Genomic DNA, 23,799 nt, shown 5'->3' with positions numbered 1-23,799 from the left:
TCTATGTTTATATGTCCCTATGTTCCTATGTTTCTATGTTCCTATGTCCCTATGTCCCTATGTTCCTATGTCCCTATGTTCCTATGTTCCTATGTCCCTATGTTCCTATGTTCCTATGTTTCTATGTTCCTATGTCCCTATGTCCCTATGTTCCTATGTTCCTATGTTTCTATGTTCCTATGTTCCTATGTCCCTATGTCCCTATGTTCCTATGTCCCTATGTTCCTATGTCCCTATGTTCCTATGTTCCTATGTTTCTATGTTCCTATGTTTCTATGTTCCTATGTTTCTATGTTCCTATGTTCTTATGTCCCTATGTCCCTATGTTTCTATGTTCCTATGATCCTATGTTCCTATGTTTCTATGTTTATATGTCCCTATGTTCCTATGTTTCTATGTTCCTATGTCCCTATGTCCCTATGTTCCTATGTCCCTATGTTCCTATGTTCCTATGTCCCTATGTCCCTATGTTCCTATGTTCCTATGTTTCTATGTTCCTATGTTCCTATGTCCCTATGTCCCTATGTTCCTATGTTTCTATGTTCCTATGTTCCTATGTCCCTATGTCCCTATGTTCCTATGTCCCTATGTTCCTATGTCCCTATGTCCCTATGTTCCTATGTCCCTATGTCCCTATGTTCCTATGTGCTTGCCAGATAAGGAATATAATGATGATTCTTTATGACGATGGGTTTGGTGAATGAACAGAAATTCAGTCGATCAAATTTGTATTCTCCAATGTTAAAAGAAGGCTGAGCGGAGATCATATAGTGATCTCATCTCATCAGGTTGATTCAGGAAATGAAGGGGTTAGCTTATGAGGAGAAATTGAGTAGCTTGGGACCAAATTCTTTGGAAATTTGAAGTATGAGTGGGTCCTTATAGAGACATACAAAATTCAGATTTCAGGTTTATCGTCAGAGTACATACATGACATCACATACAACCCTGAGATTCCTTTGTCCTGTGGGCGTGGCAGAATTACTACTAATTGGTAGTGCAAAAAATGCAGTACACGGTGTAAACATGTAAACAAATAAAAGAACTGTAAACAGATAATGAATATAAACAAACTGACTGTGCAATTCAGAGAGAACAAAGAAAATCAATAAAGTGCACAAGAATCCTTAAATGAGTCACTGATTGACTTTGTCGTTGAGGAGTCTGATGGTGGAGGGGTAGCAGGTGTTCCTGAACCTGGTGGTGTGAGTCTTGTGGCACCCTACCTCTTTCCCGATGGCAGCAGTGAGGACAGAGCACGTGCTTGGTGGTGAGGGTCTTTAATGATTGCTGTGGCCCTCTGACAGAAGTGTTCCCTGTAGATGTGTTCAATAGTGGGGAGGGTTTTGCCTGTAACGTCCTCGGCTGTGTCCACTACTTTTTGGAGGCTTTATGCTCAGGGGTATTGGTGTTCCCATACCAGACTGTCACACCAGAAATTGCTTGAAAGGTAATGACAAGGGAGGTTGTTTCCATTGGCAGGTGAGACTAGAATGAGGGAAGCATAGCCTCAAGATTGGGAATGCATATTTAAGACAGAGATGAACAGGGACTAGAATACCAGAGAGCAGTGAAATTCTCTGCCCAATGAAGCAGAGAAGGCTGCCTCATTAAATCTACTTAAGATACAATTAAATAGCTTTTTGAACTATAGAGGAATTAAAGGTAATGGAGAACAGGTCGGGTAAAGGGACCTGAGTGCCCAACCAGATCGTCCATGATCTTATTGAATGGTGGAGCAGGCTCAATGGGTCAGATGCTCCTATTTCTTAAGTTCCTGTAAAACTTGCAAAAGTCTTACTGGGATCGACAGGCTAAATGCAGATGATGGGCTGAGATGACTGGAACTAGGGGGTCATGGTGTCAGAATCAGGGGCAGTTTGTTTGGGGCTTAGATGAGGAGCAATTCCTTCACACCGATCTTTCGGAATTCACTTCAACTGAGGGGTGGGGTGGTGGTGGGGAGGAAGGATCAGTTATTGAATTCACTTGCTCCAGGGTAAGAATATAAACTATATGTGAACCTCTCAAAATATCAGATCAATGACATGACCAAAGATTAATAACAGAATCTCGATTAATTACAAAAGGCAACAAAAAAAAGATAAAATGTATGAGTGGCTTAGATTTTTCAAAACCTCTCATTTTAACCATATCAGCATGTAATTTGAATTAAACAGTAAAACAATTTATGTTCCAGCAACACTTGAGCAAATATCATATATTTATAAAACATTATTCTATTGCAATTATAATGAAACTTTATTAAAAGAGCATTTGTAAAACATTTAACTAATAAAGAAATTGCCTATAATGTAAAAGGAAATTTCAAGGGATTTAAATTGAGTTGAAGAGCTTCAGGCTGCAAGTTTAGAGAATTCCTGATATTAACAAGGCTTTATGTGGAGAATATTGATAGCATTGCTTGAAGGTTGCAGTGCATGTATCACATGAGTTGTCGGAAATAATTTTCACTAAACTGACTACTCAGAACAAATTCTTATCAAAGGAAACCTCATTGTGACATTTATTAAAGTACTGATAGGTTTCCTTAGGGATGTACATTTGGAGTTGTTAATGTGCAAATCCAATAAACCATATTTTATTGAAGAAGAAATGTTGAATAAGAAATTTCAAGCAAATACTCTATGAAGCTTAGGAGTTCCATGAGCATATTATTCGGGTTTGACTGTGTTAGTGTATGTAGAATTTCTACCAAACAACTTAGTTAGATAGAGTGCATTTTAGAAATAGTTATTTGATAACAAAGTATGGTGGTTTGTGGTATCCTGGTGGTTTGTGGTATCCTGGTGGTTTGTGGTATCCTGGTGATATGAACATAGCCATTTAAAGCTTAGAGAACCAAATGTCATTTCTGCTGAGGTAGGTGTGTTGATGGTAGGGAGACGGGTTTTAAAGAGGCTTCAAGGAATATGGACAAGCCAAATGAATGGGCAAGGGTGTTACAGATTCAACATAATATGGAAAAATGTGAGGTCATCTGCACAGTGAAAAGTTGGTAACATTGATGGACAAAGGGGACCTACAAGTCTTGCATAACCTAACATGGAGATGAAGCAAGCAACATCAGCCTTTATTACAAGAAATATTGGTGGTCTGACTGCAATTGTTTAGGACCTTGGTAAGATTGCACTTGGAATGCCATGTACAGATTTGATGTCCTGTCCTAACATTTGATGGAGGGACTGGAGTGAATCTGGACTGATTCCAGCATTTGTGATATGAGGAGAGATTTTCAGATGAGGCCTGGAAGAATAGGGCAAAATCCCATTGAAACTTAAAACATTCTTGTAAATGGAATTTAATGCAGACAAGTGTGAGGTGTTGCATTTTGGAAGGACAAACCAAGAAAGGACATACACAGGAAGGGCACTGAGGAGTGTGGTAGAACAGAGAGATCTGGGAATACTGATGCATAATTCTCTGAAAGTGGAATGGCAGGTGGATAGGGTTGTAAAGAGAACTTTTGACATATTGGCCTTCATAAATCAAAGTATTGAGTATGGGTGTTGGGATGTTATGGTAAAGTTGTTTAAGGCATTGGTGAGTCCAAATTTGGAGTAATATGTGCTGTTTACGTCACCTACCTACAGGAAAGATATCAATAAGATGGAAAGAGTGCAGAGCAGATTTACTGGGATGTTGCCTGGACTTCAGGAACTGAGTTTCAAGGAAAGGTTAAACAGATTAAGATTTTATTACCTGGAGTGTAGAAGAATGAGGGGAGATTTGATAGAGGTATTTAAAATTATGAAGGATATAGACAGAGTAAATGTAGGTTGTTTTTTTTTGTCTGAGGGTAGGTGAGATACAAACCTGAGGACATGGGTTAAGAGTGAAAGGAAAAGTTTTAGAAGGACATTAGGGGGGGACCTCTTCACATAGAGAATGGTGGGAGTATAGAATGAGCTACTAGCTGAAGTGTTGAATGTGGGATCAATTTTAATTTTTGAGATAAATCTTGACAGATACATAGATGGGAGAGGTATTGGCTATTGGCTGGGTGCAGGTCAATGGGACTAGGGAGAATAATAGTTCAGCATGGACTAGAAGGTTCTTATAGGTTTCAGAGGGGAGGATGTTTCCTTTGACTGTGGAATCTAGAACAAGGGGAAATAGGGTCAGAATCTGGGCTAGCACTGAGATGAGGAGATCTTTTTTTTACTTTCAGAGGGTGCTCAAGTTCTGGAGTTCTCTATTTCAGTGGCTCAATTATCAAGTTCATTCAACAGGGAGATCTCTGTGCATTAAAAGAATCGAGGAATATCCAGACAGTGCAGGAGCAAATAAGGATGAGAGTAGATCAGCCATGATCTTGATAAAGGGCAGAATGGGTTAGAAGGGCTGAATGTCCTATTTCTGCCCCTATTGCTTATATTCTTGTAGATGTTAAAAGTTATTGGGTAAAAAGTATTCAATGATAGTCATAGGTTTAACCAAAGGAAATGTTTTGGTAGGTACCACAGTGAATCAAAGATTATTAGGATCAACTGGACACAATGAGATGATCTGATAATAAAATAATAAAGAAGCAATCACGGTTAAGAACTGAGGATTATAGGAGAGAAAATTACAGGATGAAATGATCATTGAATGATAGAGGAGGACTGAAGACCACAAGACATAGGAGTAGAAAGAGGCTATTTAGCTCATTGAGTCTGCCCTCCATTTAATTATAAGCTGATTCATTTCCCCATTCAGTCCCACTGTCCATCCTTCTCCCCATAATCTTTGATGCTGTAGCTAATCAATCCCTTAAATACACCCAATGGCCCCATCTGGCCTCCACCACTCCTGTGGCAACAAATTCCACCGATTCACCACCCTTTGGCTGAAGAAATTCCTCCACATCTCTGTTCTAAGTGGGCATCCTTCAATTCTGAAGTTGTGCCCTCTTGTCCTAGACTCTCCCACCATGGCAAAGAACCTTTCCATATCTACTCTGTCCATGCCTTTCAACATTCAATATTTTTCAATGTGATCCTGCTTCATTCTCCTAAATTCCATTGAGTATAGGCCAAGAGTTGTCAAACGTTCCTCATATGATAACCCTTTAATTCCTGGAATCATCCTTGTGAACCTCCTTTGAGCTGTCTCTAGTGTTAGTACATCCTTTCTTAAATGAGGAGCTCAAATCTGCTCACAATATTTGAAATGAGATATCACCAGTTCCTTATAAAGCCTCCCTGCTCTTATATTCTATTCCTCTTGATGCACCATCAATGACTCCAAAAGTTGAGCAAAACTGATAGGCTTTTATTCGCAATACAATGGAGCCACATCCCTGCTGGTTGACTGTCCTGAACTGAGGAGGGGGCTGTGGAACAGTTACCTTTATTCAGGAATCTGTGGGAGGAGCCACAGGTACAGTCGGCCAATAGATATGGCCAGACAGATAAATATATACATACAGAAGTTTACCACACCTCCTGAAATGAATGCCAGCATTGCACATGCTTTCTTCACCTCCGACTCAATCTTCAAGTTTATCTTCAGGCTATCCCGCACAAGGAATCCCAGGTCCCTTTGTATCTGGGAATTTTCAATTTTCTTCCCATTTAAAAAAAGTTTCTTCTACTAAAGTGCATGTCCATATACTTTCTGGCACTGTATTTTATTTGGCTCTTCTCTGCCCATTCTCCTTCTGCAGTCTTACTGTTTCCTCAACACTAGCTGTCCCTACACCTTCCTTTGTATCATCTGCAAACGTGTTCACAAAGGCATTCATTCCATAATCTAAATCATTGCTATGCAAAGTAAAAAAAGTGGCCCCCAACACAGACCCCTGTGGAATTCCACTAGCAACTGGTGGCACGGTTAACATAGCAGTTAGTGTAACACTCTTACTCTACCAGGGACTGGGACTGGAGTTCATATCCTATATTGCTGTGTAATGAGTTTGCATGATCTCTCCATGTCTGCATTGGTTTCCTCCCACCGTTCAAAAACTTACTGGGGTTTATAGGTCAATTGGATGCAATTGGGCACCACAGGATTATGGACTGAAAGGGCCTATTACTGTGTTGTTTGCCTAAATTAAAAAAAAAACCTGGCCAACCAGAAAACAATCCCAATATTCCAACATTCTGCTTCCAGCCTATCAGCCAATGCTCTACCTATGCTAATATGTTTCCTGTAAAACCTTGGGCTTTTATCTTAAGTAGTTTCATGTACCTTGTCAAAGGCCTTGTGAAAGTCTAAATACACAAATCCACTGCATCTCCTTTATCTAGCCTGCTTGTCACTTCTTCAAAGAATTCCAATAGGCTTGTCAGCAAGATTTTCCCTTAAGGAAGCCATGGTGGCTTTAACCTATTCTACCATGTGCCTCCATAATCTCATCCTTGATAACTGATTCCAACATCAGGCTAACTGACCTATAATTTTCTCTCTGCTGCCTCCCTCCCTTCTTGAATAGTGGGGTGACATTTGTCAATTTGCAGTCCTCCTGGACCATGTCAGAATTTATTGATTCCTGAAAGATCATTTCCAAAGCCTCCACAACCTCAACCACTACCTCTTTCAGGACCCAAGGGTGCAATCCATTTGGTTTGGGAGACTTATCTCCCTTGAGATAGTAACTGCAATCACTTCCTTTCCCTGATACACTTGGACATCTGGATCACTGCTCTAATGTCTTCCAGAGTGAAGACTGATGTAAAATACTTATTGAGTTCCTATGTCATCTCCTTGTCTCGCATAATTATTTCTCCAGTGTCATTTTCTAATGTTCTATATCTCCTCTCACCATTCTTTCACTCTTCATTTACTTGAAGAAGCTTTTTGTATCTTCTTTGATGTTACTCACTAATATTTTCATACTTCATCTTTTCCCTCTTTCTGATTTTTCTTTGTTAGCTTCTGCAAGTTTGTAAAAACTTCCAAATCCTTTATCTTCCCACTAATTTCAGCAAAAAGATTATGGATGCAAGCTGAGGATCATGGGGGAGAAACGAAGATCAATGTCATAGAGTCATATTATGTAGAAATTCCACCACTTCCATGTCTACCTTTTTTTGCCCATCTACACTCATCCCATTTGCTCATATTAGGAACATATCGTTCTATGCCCTGACCAAGGTCCTGATAAAAATCAGGATGAGCTGAATGAAGGTGATAGGAGTGCATGTCGGTCATTGGGTTAATGGTAGGCCATTGGGTAACAGTTGATTATGGGGTGCTGTAGGTCTCCTCAAAACACAGACAAACAAACTGATTGCAAAACATCAGAGCAAAGTATAGCAGATGCTAAAAATCTGACACAAAATCAGAAAATTCTGCTAACGCTCAGGAGTCCAAACAACGTCCGTGAAGGAAAGGTCAACGATCCTTAATCAGGATGTGGGAGAGGGGGTCACTGACTCTGTTTCTCATTCCCTGGGGTTGCCTGACCTGCTGAGTGTCTCTGTTTTAAGTTCAGATTTCAAGGAGATGAATTGAAATTTGAAAAGTCCCTTGCTGAGCAGACAGTCCTATCTCTGAAAGTGATGGGATGAATGCTTCATCTAATGATCTCATGTCATTTTAAATGGAAATCAACGAATGCCTGCATTTTGACTGAATTGGTAACATCACTGAATAGAGAGCAGAGGTAGTGGTTTAAATGACAGGGAACCATGAAATCCAGTGGGAATTCCAATCCTGAGATAATTTCAGCGAGTAACTTGCTGAATTTCTTCCAGGACATCATGAAGTGTAACTTTTCCTATTAATGCTGTTTTCATGTTGATTTTATTGATCTAGCAGAATTACTGCAGGATTATAGTAAGTTCTGCAAGGAATTTCAGACTCTTAAGTTCTCCAAGTCCTAATACGCTGCCAATATATTAGAGTCATAGAGTTCATGGATTCTACTTTCTGGGCTTATATCACATTGCCAATAGGTGTGAAGTCTCACGCCAAATAGAGAGCTGTTTTGGTAAAAACACATTTGTACACTGGGCTTCTGAACAACACATCTGCTCTCTCACTTAGTGCAAGTAATTTGAGCTTTTCGCTGCCAAGCTTATTCCAAACTTAAATGAAATCCAACCAATTTAATCAAAGACGCTAATATGAGTATGAACATCCACCATGGTTTCCTTCATCATGGAGTGTACTTAATTAGCTCCCAGGTGCCCAAATGACATTGGAAATGCAATGGACGCAAGCTTGCTGCAGAATACCATCAATGTACCAGTGTTTCCCACTGTCAGCTGGGTGTTTGCAATTAGTGCAAAACAGAAGATAATGCAAACACTCAATTAGTTGGGCAATGTTTTTGAAAAGAGAAACATTTCTACCGTTTTGGGTCAATGACTCTTGTCTTTCCCCCTCCGAAAATATACTACCTGTTCTGTTGATTGTTTCCTGCATTTTCTAGCAGTTTGCAATTTTTCGCTTGAATTATTTTGTTATTGGTGTTGGTTTGCCTGCATTTTGACCTGCAAAATAGCTTTGCTATCATCTTCCCTGCCTCTTGGAACTGAAAGGACCCATCTGTGCCATTCTAAAGAATGGAGAAGCAGAGACTGGGAATGGTAATTCCTGATGCAATAAAATTCAGATAATCTGGTATCTGATTGCTTGGAAATCCTGATAGTTTGGCATCTGGGGCCTTCATTAGTCAGAGATGAGAACTGGTGGTCCAGGGTGCAAGGGGGAGTTTGAAAACCATAGAATATTTCAGCACAGAAACAAGCCCCTTTGGCCCTTCTAGTCTGTGCTGAACCATTTCTTTTACTAGTTCACTGAGCTACAACCATTCCTCCATTCCTCTCCCATCCATGTCAAAATTCTTAAATTTTAAAATTGAGCACACATTCACCTGGCAGCTCGTTCCACACTCCCACCACTCTCTGTGAGAAATTCCCCTCATATTTCCCCTAAACATTTCCCCTTTCACTCTTAACCCATGTCCTCTGGTTGGTATCTCCCCTACCCTCAGTTTTCTTTGGCTTGGCTTCGCGGACGAAGATTTATGGAGGGGGTAAAAAGTCCACGTCAGCTGCAGGCTCGTTTGTGGCTGACAAGTCCGATGCGGGACAGGCAGACACGATTGCAGCGGTTGCAAGGGAAAATTGGTTGGTTGGGGTTGGGTGTTGGGTTTTTCCTCCTTTGCCTTTTGTCAATGAGGTGGGCTCTGCGGTCTTCTTCAAAGGAGGTTGCTGCCCGCCAAACTGTGAGGCGCCAAGATGCACGGTTTGAGGCGTTATCAGCCCACTGGTGGTGGTTAATGTGGCAAGCACCAAGAGATTTCTTTAGGCAGTCCTTGTACCTTTTCTTTGGTGCACCTCTGTCACGGTGGCCAGTGGAGAGCTCGCCATATAACACGATCTTGGGAAGGCGATGGTCCTCCATTCTGGAGACGTGACCCATCCAGCGCAGCTGGATCTTCAGCAGCGTGGACTCGATGCTGTCGACCTCTGCCATCTCGAGTACTTCGACGTTAGGGGTGTAAGCGCTCCAATGGATGTTGAGGATGGAGCGGAGACAACGCTGGTGGAAGCGTTCTAGGAGCCGTAGGTGGTGCCGGTAGAGGACCCATGATTCGGAGCCGAACAGGAGTGTGTTTACCTATCTCGGCTGCACCATTTCATCAGATGCAAGGATCGACAATGAGATAGACAACAGACTCGCCAAGGCAAATAGCGCCTTTGGAAAACTACACAAAAGAGTCTGGAAAAACAACCAACTGAAAAACCTCACAAAGATAAGCGTATACAGAGCCGTTGTCATACCCTACCCTCAGTAGATAAAGCCTATCTACATTTACTCTGTCTATTCCCCCTTATAATTTTAAATACGGCTATCAAATCTCCCCTTATTCTTCAACGCTCCAGGGAATAAAATCCTAACCTGTCTAACCTTTCCCTGTAACTCAGTTCCTGAAGTCCAGGCATCATCCTAGTAAATCTTATTCGCATTCTTTCTATCTTATTGATATATTTCCTGTAGTTAGGTAGTCAAAACTGCATACAATACTCCAAATTTGACCTCACCAATGTCTTATACACCTTTACCATAACGTTCCCAACTCTTGTATTCAATACTTTGATTATGAAGGCCAATATGCCAAAAGCTCTCTTTACTACCCTATCTACCTGCGACACCACTTTCAGGGAATTACTATATGTATCTCTATTCTCAGATCCCTCTGTTCTACCACACTCCGTGGTGCCCTACCATTTACATTGTATGTCCTTTTTAAGTTGTCCATCCAAAATGTAAAAGCTCACACTTGTCTGCAATAAATTCCATCTGTCACTTTGCAGTCCATTTTGCCAGCTGGCCCAGATCCCTCTGCAAACTTGCTGATCCAATTTACCACATTATTATCCAGACCATCGATATAGATGACAAACAACAATGGCTCCAGCACCAATCCCTGAGATACACCACTAGTTCACAACACTAGATTGGCAAGGCTTGTGGTGCAGAAACCCAAGAGTCAGGATCATGGGTAGGTTTGCAGCTGGAACTGAGATCTGGAGTGCTTGTGTACGTCCTAAATCAGGAAATCGGAAACACACAGCCTAGAAATAGACCCTAAAGCCCAATCATCGATGTTGAACATTACACCTATTTATGCTAATACCATTTGCCTGCATTAGCCTTGTATCCCTCTGCAGTTTTCCTATTCACATTTTTAACTGCTCTTTCTTCTCTTTAGTAATAAAGTCTGCATTTTTTTTGCACTACTTTATTTTGCATTTGCCTGTTATGCTCACGGCTTGGTTGACTTGAATGGATAACATGCAATAGAGAGTTTTTTTCACTGTATCTCAGTAGGTGACAATAAACAATTCTATTCAATACTTGGCCCAATGCCTTTTGAACATTGTAATAGCATTTCCCTCCACCACTGCATCTGGCTGCTTGTTCCAGATACTTGCCACCCTCTGTTTGAAAAACTTACCTCTCAGATCTCTTTCAAGTTTCTTCACTTTCGACTTAAATTTGTGCTCTAGTTCAGGACTCCCCTGCCCTGGGAAAAAAAGACTCTATCTCTCCTATCTCTACAAGGTATCCTTTATCCTACTGCAGTGTAGTCAGAATAAACCCAGCCTATCCATCCTCTCCTTATAACAACAGCTCTCCATTCGAGGCAAAGTCCCAATGAATCTCTTCCTCACTCTCTCTATTGTTGCTGCATCCTTCCTGCAGTGTGGCGACCAGATCAGTACACCATGCCATAATGTGGCATAGCCTATCCATTCTCAATGGGGGCCTGCTGTTTCCCCCACCCCACCCCACCTCCCCACCCAGCCCAGGGGGCACAACACATTTATTTAAAAGCCTTGGTTCCTTTTCACCGCACATAACAAATATTTTTTATGCTTTTTACGTAGTCGGTTGGAGAGGAGTACGGAAAAAAAACAAAACTTTACTGCTTCACAGGGAAGGGGGCCCATAAACATTGAGCATAGGCCGAGGGAGACCACAGCCAAAAGAAGGTTGAGAATGGCTGGACTAGCCAGTGTTTTACACAACTGCAACATGACATCCCAACTCTTATACTCAATGGCTGGTGAAGGCACATATATCACATTTCTTTTTCACTACTCTATCGACAAGAATCGCCACTTTCAAAGTGGTGTGGACTTGCATTCCAAGGTCTTTCTGTATATAAATAAATGAATAGATGAGAGGTAATTGTCACCTATGGAAGTACAATGTGCAGATGCAAGAAAAGTCTTACTTGTGGCAGCTTCCTCTTCACCAAAAACACACAAACACAAATTAGGTATCATAAAGATGTCATAAAGAGAAACAAAGATAATATAAATGGAAGATAAAATAAAATATTCACAGTGCAATACACAAATGCTGAAGAAACACAGCGCATCACGCAGCAACTATCGGAAGTAGAGGGTAACCAACATTTCAGGCCTGAGCCTTTGGTCCTGGAATGCGTGAAAATCAGGCAGGCACCTGAATGAACATTCACAGCAGGTTAGCTGATAGTACAAACATTGTGTTCTCTCAGTGGTGCAGATAGATTATTGGCAATCTTGTACTAGAGGTGCGGTTCGGGCGATGCGGGAGGATACAAGGTCCTGTTAGCCGTTAGAAAGAAGTTGCTTTTGTTCTAGAGGTGCTGGACTTCAGGCTCTGTACCTTCTGCCTGAAAGTAGTAGCATGATGGAAGAATGGCCAGGTTGATAATGTGTCCCTTCTTGAGGCAACACCTCAATGTAGGTGTCCTTGATGGATGAGTGGTTGGTATCGGGTGATGGACTTGGGTGTGTTACCACTTCTATTTTCAACATCAATGCTCCTAAGGACCTTGCCTTGTTTTGTAGCAGAATTTTACTTTCCAGAATGAACTTCCTCACACATGCCTGGAATAAATTCCTTCTGCCACCTGTGACAGATATATATCTATATATATAGATATATAGATATATATCTATATATATGTATATATATAGATATATATATATCTATATATATAGATATATATGTTTTTGGGAGATAAATTTGGAAAGTTTGCTAGAGTAGGTCACATACAAACACTTAAAACAGGTCTTATTTAAAATACTGGAGCTCTGCCCCATGGTAGACATATCAGCTCCAGAGCCTTTGCAAGAGCTTTTGAATAGTGCTCAAGAGACTTCACAAGTGGATTGTTGTTTACAAAAGGCAACAGATGAAAGATCATGTTGGAGCCATTGCTGTCTGGAAAAGAACTTGCTGTTTTGAGAGGGTCATGTGGTTTTCAAGCAGAGAGATTCAAACAGGCTTTCTCTCAGAGTCAGAGAAAGAGTGAGAAAGAGAGAGAGAGAGAGAGATATCTCTTCGACAGTGCTACAGCCAACAGACAGCAGCTGGGTCAGGAACAGGTCAAGCTGGCAAGCTTATGGAAAGCCCAGTGATAAGTCGACCATGTGGTTCAAGCAAGAGGAGAGGACTGGCTGTCTAATGTTTCACTTGAAATAAGTGAAACATAAAGGAACTCTGTGATGACCTGAAAGAAAGAGGTTATCATCTGGAGAACCCTAAAGGGAGCAAGTTTTGTCAGCAAGACACTGAAGTGCTTGATTAAAAAAGAACAACAAATCTCTCTCTGAAAACTGACAAGAACCTTCCTGAGTGGTAATCATTTACCTTTTGAGCACCAAAGCCTGGTGAACTTTATACATGTTAAATTCTGTGCACAGTATAAGAATTACTTGCAACCAGTGAACTTGGAGGAATGAGAAGTGAGATGGACTGTGAACCAAAGAACTTTTCTGAACTTACACACACATTACACACACATGTGCTTAGAATTAGAAGGGGGTTAAATTAGGTTAACTAAGTCAATAGAGATAAGTTAAAGCTTGATTCTATTTTCATGTTTAAAGATAATTAAAAGCAATGTTTGTTTAAGTAACCATTTGTCTTGGTGAATATATATTGCTGCTGGGTTTTGGGGTTCTCTGAGTTCGTACCACGCCATTGCCTCCAACTTTTCAGCTGCTCTATGTCCTGGTGTTCCTTTGAACAACCTCCATTGTTATTGATAATTCCATCAATTGTTTTGTTATCTGCCAATTTACTAATCCTTAAAGGGCAGCATGGTTCGCGTAGCTGTCAGAACAACCCGGATACGAATCCAGTGCTGTCTGTAAGGAGTTCGTACGTTCTCCCTTTGTCTATGTGGGTTTCCTCTGGGTGATCCAGTTTCCTCCAGCCTTCAAAATGTATGGGATTTTAGGTCAATTGGGTGGCTTGGGCTCATGGGCCAGAAGGGCCTGTTACCATGCTGTATGTCTAAATTTAAAATTTATTGTAAATCTGTTATACCATTGTGTAATGTTAAAAAAGTGAAATATAAGTCTGTTTGAGTTTTAATAAAAATAATAACCAATTATCCATAAAATCTGCTGGGTTTCCCCAATGGAACTGCAGCAGAGTTGCTTTTAACACAAAAATGATGGTGCAAACCTCTGGAGCAGCAGTCCCAGTGTGGCCAGGATGACGGAGCAGAAGGAGAAGAAGGGATATCCCAAGTGATTGTAAACATTGGCTTTAAGAAGAGCCCTGGAGAGGTTTGGAAGCAGTCCTGCAAAATTTATCCAAGACAGAGAATGAATCACTGTTTGCAGTTTGCTCAATGGGGGATGGTTCTGAATGAAGGAAATGCGAGAAATATAGCCTGTACGCTGTCAATATCCACTTAGCAGATGATATGGGACCCCTTTCGATACTGTGCTTGTGATGTAGTCTTGGCCAGTATTGATTCATGTATAATACGTTGAGCGACAGGAAAATGCTTAATACAGTGTAAATGTAAATGGGATTGCAACAACTAACATCACCAGATCGCATGACATTTACCTTGCCATAAAGCTTTGTCCACTGGGTATAAAGTGCACGTTTGCAGAGCCTGGATGAACAGCCCAGGTCCCCTTTTCCTGTTGTAGCATTAACAATCTCGAAGTCGGTGTCACCCAACGTCCAGTTCACACTGAAGCTTGGAGATTTCCCCTGCTGACGAAGTCCAGTGCTACTGACCCCTGCAGAAATACCAAAACAAATAGAATCAGAAAACAAGGAAAGCCCAGAACAATGAACTGAATAGGAACAGGAATGCTGAGGCCTTTGGTTTCCTTAATGTCACACAGGAGGAAAGTATTGATGGGTTGGGAATTCACGTGATGCGTGTAAGAATATGTGGAATAAAAGAGTGGTTAGTAGTAGAGTCTGGAAAAACAACCAACTGAAAAACCTCACAAAGATAAGCGTATACAGAGCCGTTGTCATACCCACACTCCTGTTCGGCTCCGATTCATGGGTCCTCTACCGGCACCACCTACGGCTCCTAGAACGCTTCCACCAGCGTTGTCTCCGCTCCATCCTCAACATCCATTGGAGCTCTTACACCCCTAACGTCGAAGTACTCGAGATGGCAGAGGTCGACAGCATCGAGTCCACGCTGCTGAAGATCCAGCTGCGCTGGATGGGTCACGTCTCCAGAATGGAGGACCATCGCCTTCCCAAGATCGTGTTATATGGTGAGCTCTCCACTGGCCACCGTGACAGAGGTGCACCAAAGAAAAGGTACAAGGACTGCCTAAAGAAATCTCTTGGTGCCTGCCACATTGACCACCGCCAGTGGGCTGATAACGCCTCAAACCGTGCATCTTGGCGCCTCACAGTTTGGCGGTGTTAGGTCTGCTTTGTTCATGAATGAGTGAGACAAACACCAGGCTGAGTCGAAATCAGGGTTCTTTGTTCTTTATTACCGGATTGTAACACTTGCGACTAACAAAGTTAGTCGGAGAATGCATTCTGCCGTTATCAGCAAAATGGTGATTTTTTATACCCTTGGATATGTGCTTAGAACATCATCATATCATTACTTGTCCAATGACTAAAACTGTTGCTATCCTTTCCCTGCTAGCTTCCTGCCTCTCAATCCATCAATGTCTCTCTTATCTTGTAAGTACAAGGATGCATTCACATCTTGTTACTGCCCCGTACATTCCCATCTCATGATGTTTTACCTAACAGGAGTACAAGGACACCTCCCCTTCTTGTTACAGCCTTGTACAGGGTAACTCCCTACACATTCCCATCTCATGATGTTTTACCTTACAGCGGGCAGCAACCTCCTTTGAAGAAGACCGCAGAGCCCACCTCACTGACAAAAGGCAAAGGAGGAAAAACCCAACACCCAACCCCAACCAACCAATTTTGCCCTGCAACCGCTGCAATCGTGTCTGCCTGTCCCGCATCGGACTTGTCAGCCACAAACGAGCCTGCAGCTGACGTGGACTTTTTACCCCCTCCATAAATCTTCGTCCGCGAAGCCAAGCCAAAGAAAGAAGAGTAGTAGAGTAAAACCCCTGGTAACCGGCACCTATGGAGATTGGTAGATCCCGGGTTAGTGAATTTTCCGGTTGCTCGAGATAGCGTGTTGCCTGATTGGTGAAGTAATGACGAAGCACGTGAATTTTAAACTTCAGTATTTTTAACATTTATTTTCCATGATTTTTTTTGGTTTGCTTGAGCCTGCCTGTTTTTTGAATTCTGGATAACAGGGGTTTTACCATATTTAAGAGGTTTCTGGATAGATATCATATTCAGTGCAGACATTGTTCCTGTGCTGTACTGTTTTATGTTAAATAACCTGGATGATTCTCAGATGGCTGTCAAAGGAATTGCTTGGATGGAATTTGAGGGGAATCAGGCATCAGTCACAGTGGGGACTTCAGGGGGCCCGATCACCTCTGCAATATTATGCCGGGATGAAGTTGGCTGCTGGAAACTGGGCATGGGGGAATCGAATTATGTTCGTTGGCAAAAAATGCTTTCAGGCAGATCCTGATTGATCAGAGGTAGAGGAGAATATTGTAGGAGGTACTTAATGTTACCACCTTCTAATAACCAAATAAAAATTATACCATGACTAAATCTGGTTATTGGGGGGTGGGGGTGGGGTGGGTTAAAAGCTTGCTTGACCTCTGACATTTCTTGCTTCTGATAAGATGTGATTGACATGAAGCATTGACCTTCACCTTCTCTCTCCACAGGTGCCACTTCACCTGCTGAGGATTTGGGGAGAAAGTTAAAACGTACGTTATTTAAGAGTGAAATGGGGGAATAAGAAGAGAGTAGGTCAGCTGTGGAATTCGTATGAACAAAAGTAGTTGAAGTGAAATCTTTTAAAATATTCAAGAAGGTGTTGGATATTGTTCTGAGGACTAGAGAAGTCAAGATATATGGGTAAAATTCTGAAGCAGGGGATTACATTTGAATGATCATCCATGATTAAACTGAATACAGTCATTTGAAGGAATGATGCATCTCACTTTTTTAAAATTCCAATCAAGGCTAAATGTTCATTTTTCGGATTCTCTCTTTCTGTGTTCTTCTCCTTTTTGTTTATTTTTCATCATATTTTATCCCCCAGGACATATGTTTTCCATTAGTTCTGGTAACAAAATGCAATAAAAAAAACCAGTTGTTTACGTGAGTGCTACCTCTGGAGTCTCTTGTCGGAGAGACCAGAAATAGTGCAGATATACAAAATACATTATTTTCAGTGTTTAAGTGTGGTTGTTGAATGTGTGAAATGGATTGTTCCTGGACGTTGCAGAGGTAGCAAACTGCAAAAGGATTTCAGTAGTACTTTTTTAAAGATCCCAATAGGTGGGGGTGGGGGGGTGGGGAATGCTACGTTGAGGATTTTTGGATTATGACCCAGGATACAGATGGGATGAGTGAGGGGTGAAAATGTGGCAAATGAAGTTTAGTGTGGGAAAGTGTGAGGTTGTGCATTTCGGTGAGAGAAATTTAATGTCAGACTGTTATCTACATAGAGGGAGACCAGGGAAGAGTGAATTTAATGGGGAATCAAAGTATTTTTGTGCATGAATTGCAAAATATTAGCAGGCTGAAGGACCTTGGGGTTCAAATCCATACATCCCTCAAAGTTGCCACACAGGTTTATAGGATCATTAAGAAGGCCGATGGGATGCTGGGCTTCATTAACAGTGGGGTTGCATCAGGAGTAGAGAAGTTATGATGCAACTCTGCAATTCTCTGGAAAGACCATACCTTGGAGTATTGTGTTCAGTTCTGATCACTTCATTATAGGAAGGATGTGGAAGAGGGTGCAGAGGAAATTTACCAGGATGTTGCCTGGTCTGGGAAACAAGTCTTACGGGGCAAGGTTAGCAGAGCTGGGACTTTTCTCTTTGGAGCATAAAAGGATGAGAGGAGACTTGATGGAGGTCTATAAGGTTAGGAGAGGCATTGATAGGGTAGACAGCTAGCACCTGTTTCGCAGGGCAGGGTCAGCAAATACCAGAGGACACACGTACAAAGATAAGGGGGGGAAGTTCAGGGGTAGGTTTTTTATACAGAGAGTTGTGAGTGCCTGGAATGCCTTGGTGGGAATGGTGGTGGAAGTTGAAACATTGCAGGCATTTAAGAGACAAGCATATGGATGAAAGAAAAATAGAGGGTTATGGGGTGGGGGTTTAGTGCTTTTTTGTTAGGATGGAATATATATGTCAACACAACATTGAGGGCCAAAGGGCCTGTACTGTGCTGTTTTGTTCTATGATCTATGTAGAGAATTATTAGGAAAGAAAAAGGCATATTAAGTTATTAAATTTAAATTTAGACATAAAGGATGATAACAGGTCTTTCCAGCCCATGAGCCCATGCCCCTCAAAATTATTTATTAACTGACAATTTCCATATATTTTTATAAGGTGGGAGGAAACCAGAGAACCTGGAGAAAACCCACGCAGACAAGGGGAGAATGTACATACTCCTTACAGACAGTGCTGGACTCAAACCTGGTTCACCCTGTAATAGTCTTCTGCTACTCACGCTATGCTACAGTGCTGTGATTATTGGCCTTTCTTGTAAATTGGTTGGAGTTTGGAAAGAGGGAAGGATTGTTAAAACCATAAAGGATGCTGGTGATAACTCACCTATAGTACTGCACACTGTTTGGTTTCCCTTATTTAAGAAAGGAAATTTATATTGGAGGCAATCCAAAAGACATGAACAAGGCTCATTCTTGGGACGAGTGGTTTCTCCCATCATGAGCAGGTAAAGAAAGTAGATCGATCTTCAGTGCAGAGGAACGAGGAGCAATCTTATTACAAGACCAAAGACTCTGTGGAGGCATTACAGAATGAATTTCAAGATGTTTCCACTAGTGGGAGAGTTTTGAATGAGGGATGTCTTCACAAAATTAGTGGGTAGTCATTTAGAGAGGAACATCAGATCTTTTTATAGAAGGTGACAAAGGCCAAGAAAGTGTACCAGTGCCTCTACTCCCTCAGAAGTTTGAGAAAATTTGGTATGCTACCACCATCCCCTAATAACCTGTGCAGGTACCTCATTAGAGACACCCTCTTGTTGTGCATCAATGCGTGGAATGGGAATTGTTCTGCCCAAGACCGTAGGAAATTGTAGTAAATGTAGTTCAGTCTATCACACATACTCCCCTCCATCAACTCTATCTGTAGCTCAACTTATTGCACCCTGGCCACATTCTCCTCACCATCTCTCCTTTGCAGCAAGTGTGAGATCATGTACCACCAGATTCAAAGACAATTTCTTTCTCACCATTATTGGACTCTTGCTTGAACCTCAAAATAGGAAAATTATGCTGTCATTGCTCTGCAACAACTGATCTCTGTCTGTGTCTCTGCATTTTGTTCTGTGTATTACCTATGTAGGAGATCTGCTCACCAAGCAACGTCTATCACTGCATCTTGGTACATGTGACAATAACGAACTTGAATATGAACTTGATTCTCTGGCATTCTCTCTCCCAGAGATTTGAGGAGCCTAGATCATTGGAGATAATTCAAGAGGAAGTCAATATATTTCTGACAACTTAGAATTGAAGGCTAAGCCCCATAATGAGGGCACAGAAGAGAAGATGAAACCCAAGACCATCAGTCATGATCATGTTGAATAGTGAGGTAGGGTTGAGAAGCTGAGTGACCTTCTCCTGCTCCTATTCCCTTAAGATTCTCTTTAACCACAGTGCCATTTTCTGGAGATGTACATTGTAGCCTTCCTATTTATCAACAAATATAAAAAGTGTGATTCCAAACGCAAGCCTTCAATTGATTCTCCCTTCTATTTTTCCCAGAGAATGGTAGAGATCCGGAGAAGGCTGCTATTTTACGTGAAATAGACTGATTCAGTAGATTCCTTCAGGCATGATGTGGATTTGTTTTGTATGAGGTAGATTACAAAAAAGACATCTAGCACGGAATTCAGGGTGAGAGTGTTCATCATGGACTGGTTTCTATCGCTTAGATGTGTGACAAACAAATTGCCCAGCCTTTTATCACCATCTTTATTTTTCTATGTTCTCATCTAAGATATATTGTGTTTTTGGGGAGGGTGGAGAATTTATGAATTGCAATTTATGAGGATTCACATCTGCATTGAGTGAACCAAAGTCTTCATCTGTGCACCTTGATGCATATGGTTAATATTAATATTCTGCCCTGCGCATCTCAATATCGCATCCTTTTTCTTTGAACACTTTATTTAAAGTTTAACAGCCATGATCATACAAACAATTAAACAAAATATAACTTCAAAACAAACATAGTTTATATAATAGAAAAAGAAGGAAGAAAAATCTCCTCCCCTCTACACCTCCCAAACCCCTTATACAAATCTTTGTAGCTTGTTCTAATATTTCACTAAACAATGGTAATAATAACTCCTGAAATTTTTAATAAAATTCTATTGTAAATCCATTCTCTCCTGGAGACTTACCATTGGGCATTGATTTAAGAGCTAAAGATACTTCCTTAATATCTATTGGCTTCTCCAATTCCTCTTCATCCAATCATTTAAAAAAAGTAATTGCAATTTACTTAAAAATCTATCAATTTTATCTTGATTCTGCTCATCTTCTGAAGTATATAATTTCTTATAGAATTCTGTAAACTCCTCATTAATATCTTAAGAGATCCTCAAATTTTTTTCTAACAGCATTTATTGTCCTAGATGCTTGTTCAGATTTTAATTGCCGTGCTAAGACTTTATATGCCCTTTCCTCTAATTCAAAATATCTGTCTAGATCTTTGCAATAAATGCTCAAATCTATAAGTTTGTAATGTATTATATTTCAATTTCTTAGGTCAATTGTGCTTTTTACCCCTTTTCAAATGGATTTCTTTGAAATTCCTTTTCCAAAATATTTCTTTCTTTCTCTAATGTATTTACTTCAGCTAAGTATTGCTTTTTAAGTTTAGATGAAAAACTAATAATATGACCTCTCCAATACACTTTCAATGCATCCCATAATACAAATTTACTGTCCACTGTCTGACTATTTATGTCTAAAAACTGTTGTATTTGTTCAGTAACAAAAATTACAAAATTCAGAATTTTTTAATAATAAAGGATTAAACCTCCAACAAAATGTAGAATTCATTTTTTCCATTTTTGTATATGTAAATAAAACAAGTGAATGATCCGACAAAATTCTAGGCTTATTAAACCAATACCACATTACCTTGTAACTGAGCTGATAAAAAAATCAATTCTAGAATAAGTATCATATTGAGCTGAATAATACGAATACTCTCTCTCTTTCAGATTTAATTTCCTCCAAATTCACTTCCTTAATCAAAAATATCAATTTTTTTAGCCATCTTTGTTCTAGTTGTTATTTTACCAGATTATTATCAACTAAAACCTGGAATTGTTGTGCAAAATAATCTTTATATTTAGCTGTAGGCCTACCATAAGCTGGAGATATTTCTTCTTCAACTTCCTCCTCCTCCTCCTCCTCACTAAACTCCAATTCTTCTTCAAGGCTTTTAGCTTCTATAGCTCCAACCCCCAGGTCTTCAGCTTTCACCAGTTCTTCCTCTCCCCCCCCGGGTCCTAGGCTAGTCCCCTGCCGACCTTGGGTCATTGGGTTGGCGAGTGCCAGGCCCTCCCCCCCCCGCCCGCAGGGAGAAAAATACTCAGGATAGAGGTGTGTGTGCTCACCACCTCTCTAGACTCTGTGGATGAACGTCTCTTGACGTTGGCGCCATCTTGCCCAGAGCTCCGTGGCACTTTCGGAATGGCCACTTGTTGTCGGTGGGGACGGGGAGTAGCTCCACCTAGGTCTCCAGGCTCCAACTCTGAGGTAGGCCTCAATTCTTCCAGACTTACCGACTGTTTTAAAATCGGTTTCTTTGTTGCTTGAGTCTTCATATTTATTCCTTATTTCTTCTCATAGACTTTTAGAAAGCTTTTCTACTTTAGAAAGTTATTGTAAAAATGGGCTTTTCTTTAAGCTGTTGGGAGAGATGATTTCCCATGTCCCTCGCCTACGCCATGGCCCCCCCCCCCCCCCCACCCCAATATCACATTGTGGGATGAAAATAAGCTGTCAAATTTTATCATTTGTACTATTGGCTATTAGCATCAAAAGCAAAAAAAACCAGGGAAATATCTTCCCACCATCAATAAATAACTTGTTTGATACTGATTTTGACGAGTTTCTAATAATCCTCTATGACTAAGCTAAATAAACATAACTCTAAGCTTCAGTCACTAACCTGGCTCTTACTAACATCAAGTCAACTCCTCCATAAAGGTAGTTAGTCCTCTCAGTCTGGTCATCTGATGGAAGCAAAACTCAGGAAAGATAAACAGAAAAAGATACAGAAAAAAAAAGAATTTAGTTTATGAGTTACTTGTTAACCTGTTTTGTTTTATATGTCAATGAAGGGCTCAAGGCTGAAATGTTGGTTATGTATCTTTATCTTTGCTGCACTGTTTGACCCGCTGAGCTTTTCCAGCACTGTGTTTTTGACCATGGTGAATCTAGACTTTTGTGTTTAACTTTTATTTTTCTAATCTCAGTGTTCTCTAAATGTTAAATGTTCCAAATTTTACCTTCAATTTTCAGAAATTATTCAAGAATCTAGCAAATGAAGAAACAGAAATGACCAATGCACTTCTTAATACCAGGATAAACATTGTACAGAAGTACAAGATTCGATTATGGTTTTCCTTCTATTGTTTCAGCGCAACATTGGAAAGTGATGGAACTTAATGTTTCCAGACTGTGGAATGTGTAATTGTCAGTGATTAATGTGGCAAAACGGTCAACCAGTTTACCTATCTCGGCTGCACCATTTCATCAGATGCAAGGATCGACAATGAGATAGACAACAGACTCGCCAAGGCAAATAGCGCCTTTGGAAGACTACACAAAAGAGTCTGGAAAAACAACCAACTGAAAAACCTCACAAAGATAAGCGTATACAGAGCCGTTGTCATACCCACACTCCTGTTCGGCTCCGAATCATGGGTTCTCTACCGGTACCACCTACGGCTCCTAGAACGCTTCCACCAGCGTTGTCTCCGCTCCATCCTCAACATCCATTGGAGCGCTTACATCCCTAATGTCGAAGTACTCGAGATGGCAGAGGTCGACAGCATCGAGTCCACGCTGCTGAAGATCCAGCTGCGCTGGATGGGTCACGTCTCCAGAATGGAGGACCATCGCCTTCCCAAGATCGTGTTATATGGCAAGCTCTCCACTGGCCACCGTGACAGAGGTGCACCAAAGAAAAGGTACAAGGACTGCCTAAAGAAATCTCTTGGTGCCTGCCACATTGACCACTGCCAGTGGGCTGATAACGCCTCAAACCGTGCATCTTGGCGCCTCACAGTTTGGCGGGCAGCAACCTCCTTTGAAGAAGACCGCAGAGCCCACCTCACTGACAAAAGGCAAAGGAGGAAAAACCCAACACCCAACCCCAACCAACCAATTTTCCCCTGCAACCGCTGCAATCGTGTCTGCCTGTCCCGCATCGGACTTGTCAGCCACAAACGAGCCTGCAGCTGACGTGGACTTTTTACCCCCTCCATAAATCTTCGTCCGCGAAGCCAAGCCAAAGAATGTGGCTTCAGACCAAGTAAATGAGGAAATTGGATGATATACTTATTGAGAGAAGTTGTTAGTTAAGTAGGATAACAAGCTTTAAAAGATATCACAGAATAATAGTATGGATAATGTAAATCAAATCAGATTACAATTTAAAAATAAGAGTTCAGTTTTTAATAGCCTGGAAACTGCTAAGATTGTAAGAACTCAGATCATCACACTTATCTCCCTCCTCCCTTGCTCCATCCACACGTCCCACCACCTCAGAAAGGCAGTCAACATACTGAAGGATCCATCCCACCCTGGCCGCATTCTACACCCCCCCCCCCCCCACCCCCAGAAGAGTGTGAAATCCCACACTAGCTGCTTCAAAGACAGTTTCTTCCCTGCAGCCAGCAGAGTCTCAGGATCTCATTCTGCTC

General features: G+C 41.2%; 1 protein-coding gene across 1 annotated transcript in view; it reads right to left on the bottom strand.

Annotated features, from left to right (window-relative positions):
* Positions 1-23,799, bottom strand: part of adarb2 (adenosine deaminase RNA specific B2 (inactive)) — an 837,813-nt gene that overhangs the window by 20,982 nt on the left and 793,032 nt on the right. Inside the window, 1 exon segment of the mRNA XM_069914681.1 lies at positions 14,326-14,504. Within this exon segment, the coding sequence (XP_069770782.1) occupies positions 14,326-14,504 (179 nt within the window).

This window comes from Narcine bancroftii, chromosome 1 (assembly GCF_036971445.1).
Source record: "Narcine bancroftii isolate sNarBan1 chromosome 1, sNarBan1.hap1, whole genome shotgun sequence".
In the NCBI taxonomy this organism is placed as follows: domain Eukaryota; kingdom Metazoa; phylum Chordata; class Chondrichthyes; order Torpediniformes; family Narcinidae; genus Narcine; species Narcine bancroftii.
This window is presented reverse-complemented; position numbering and strand designations above follow the sequence as displayed.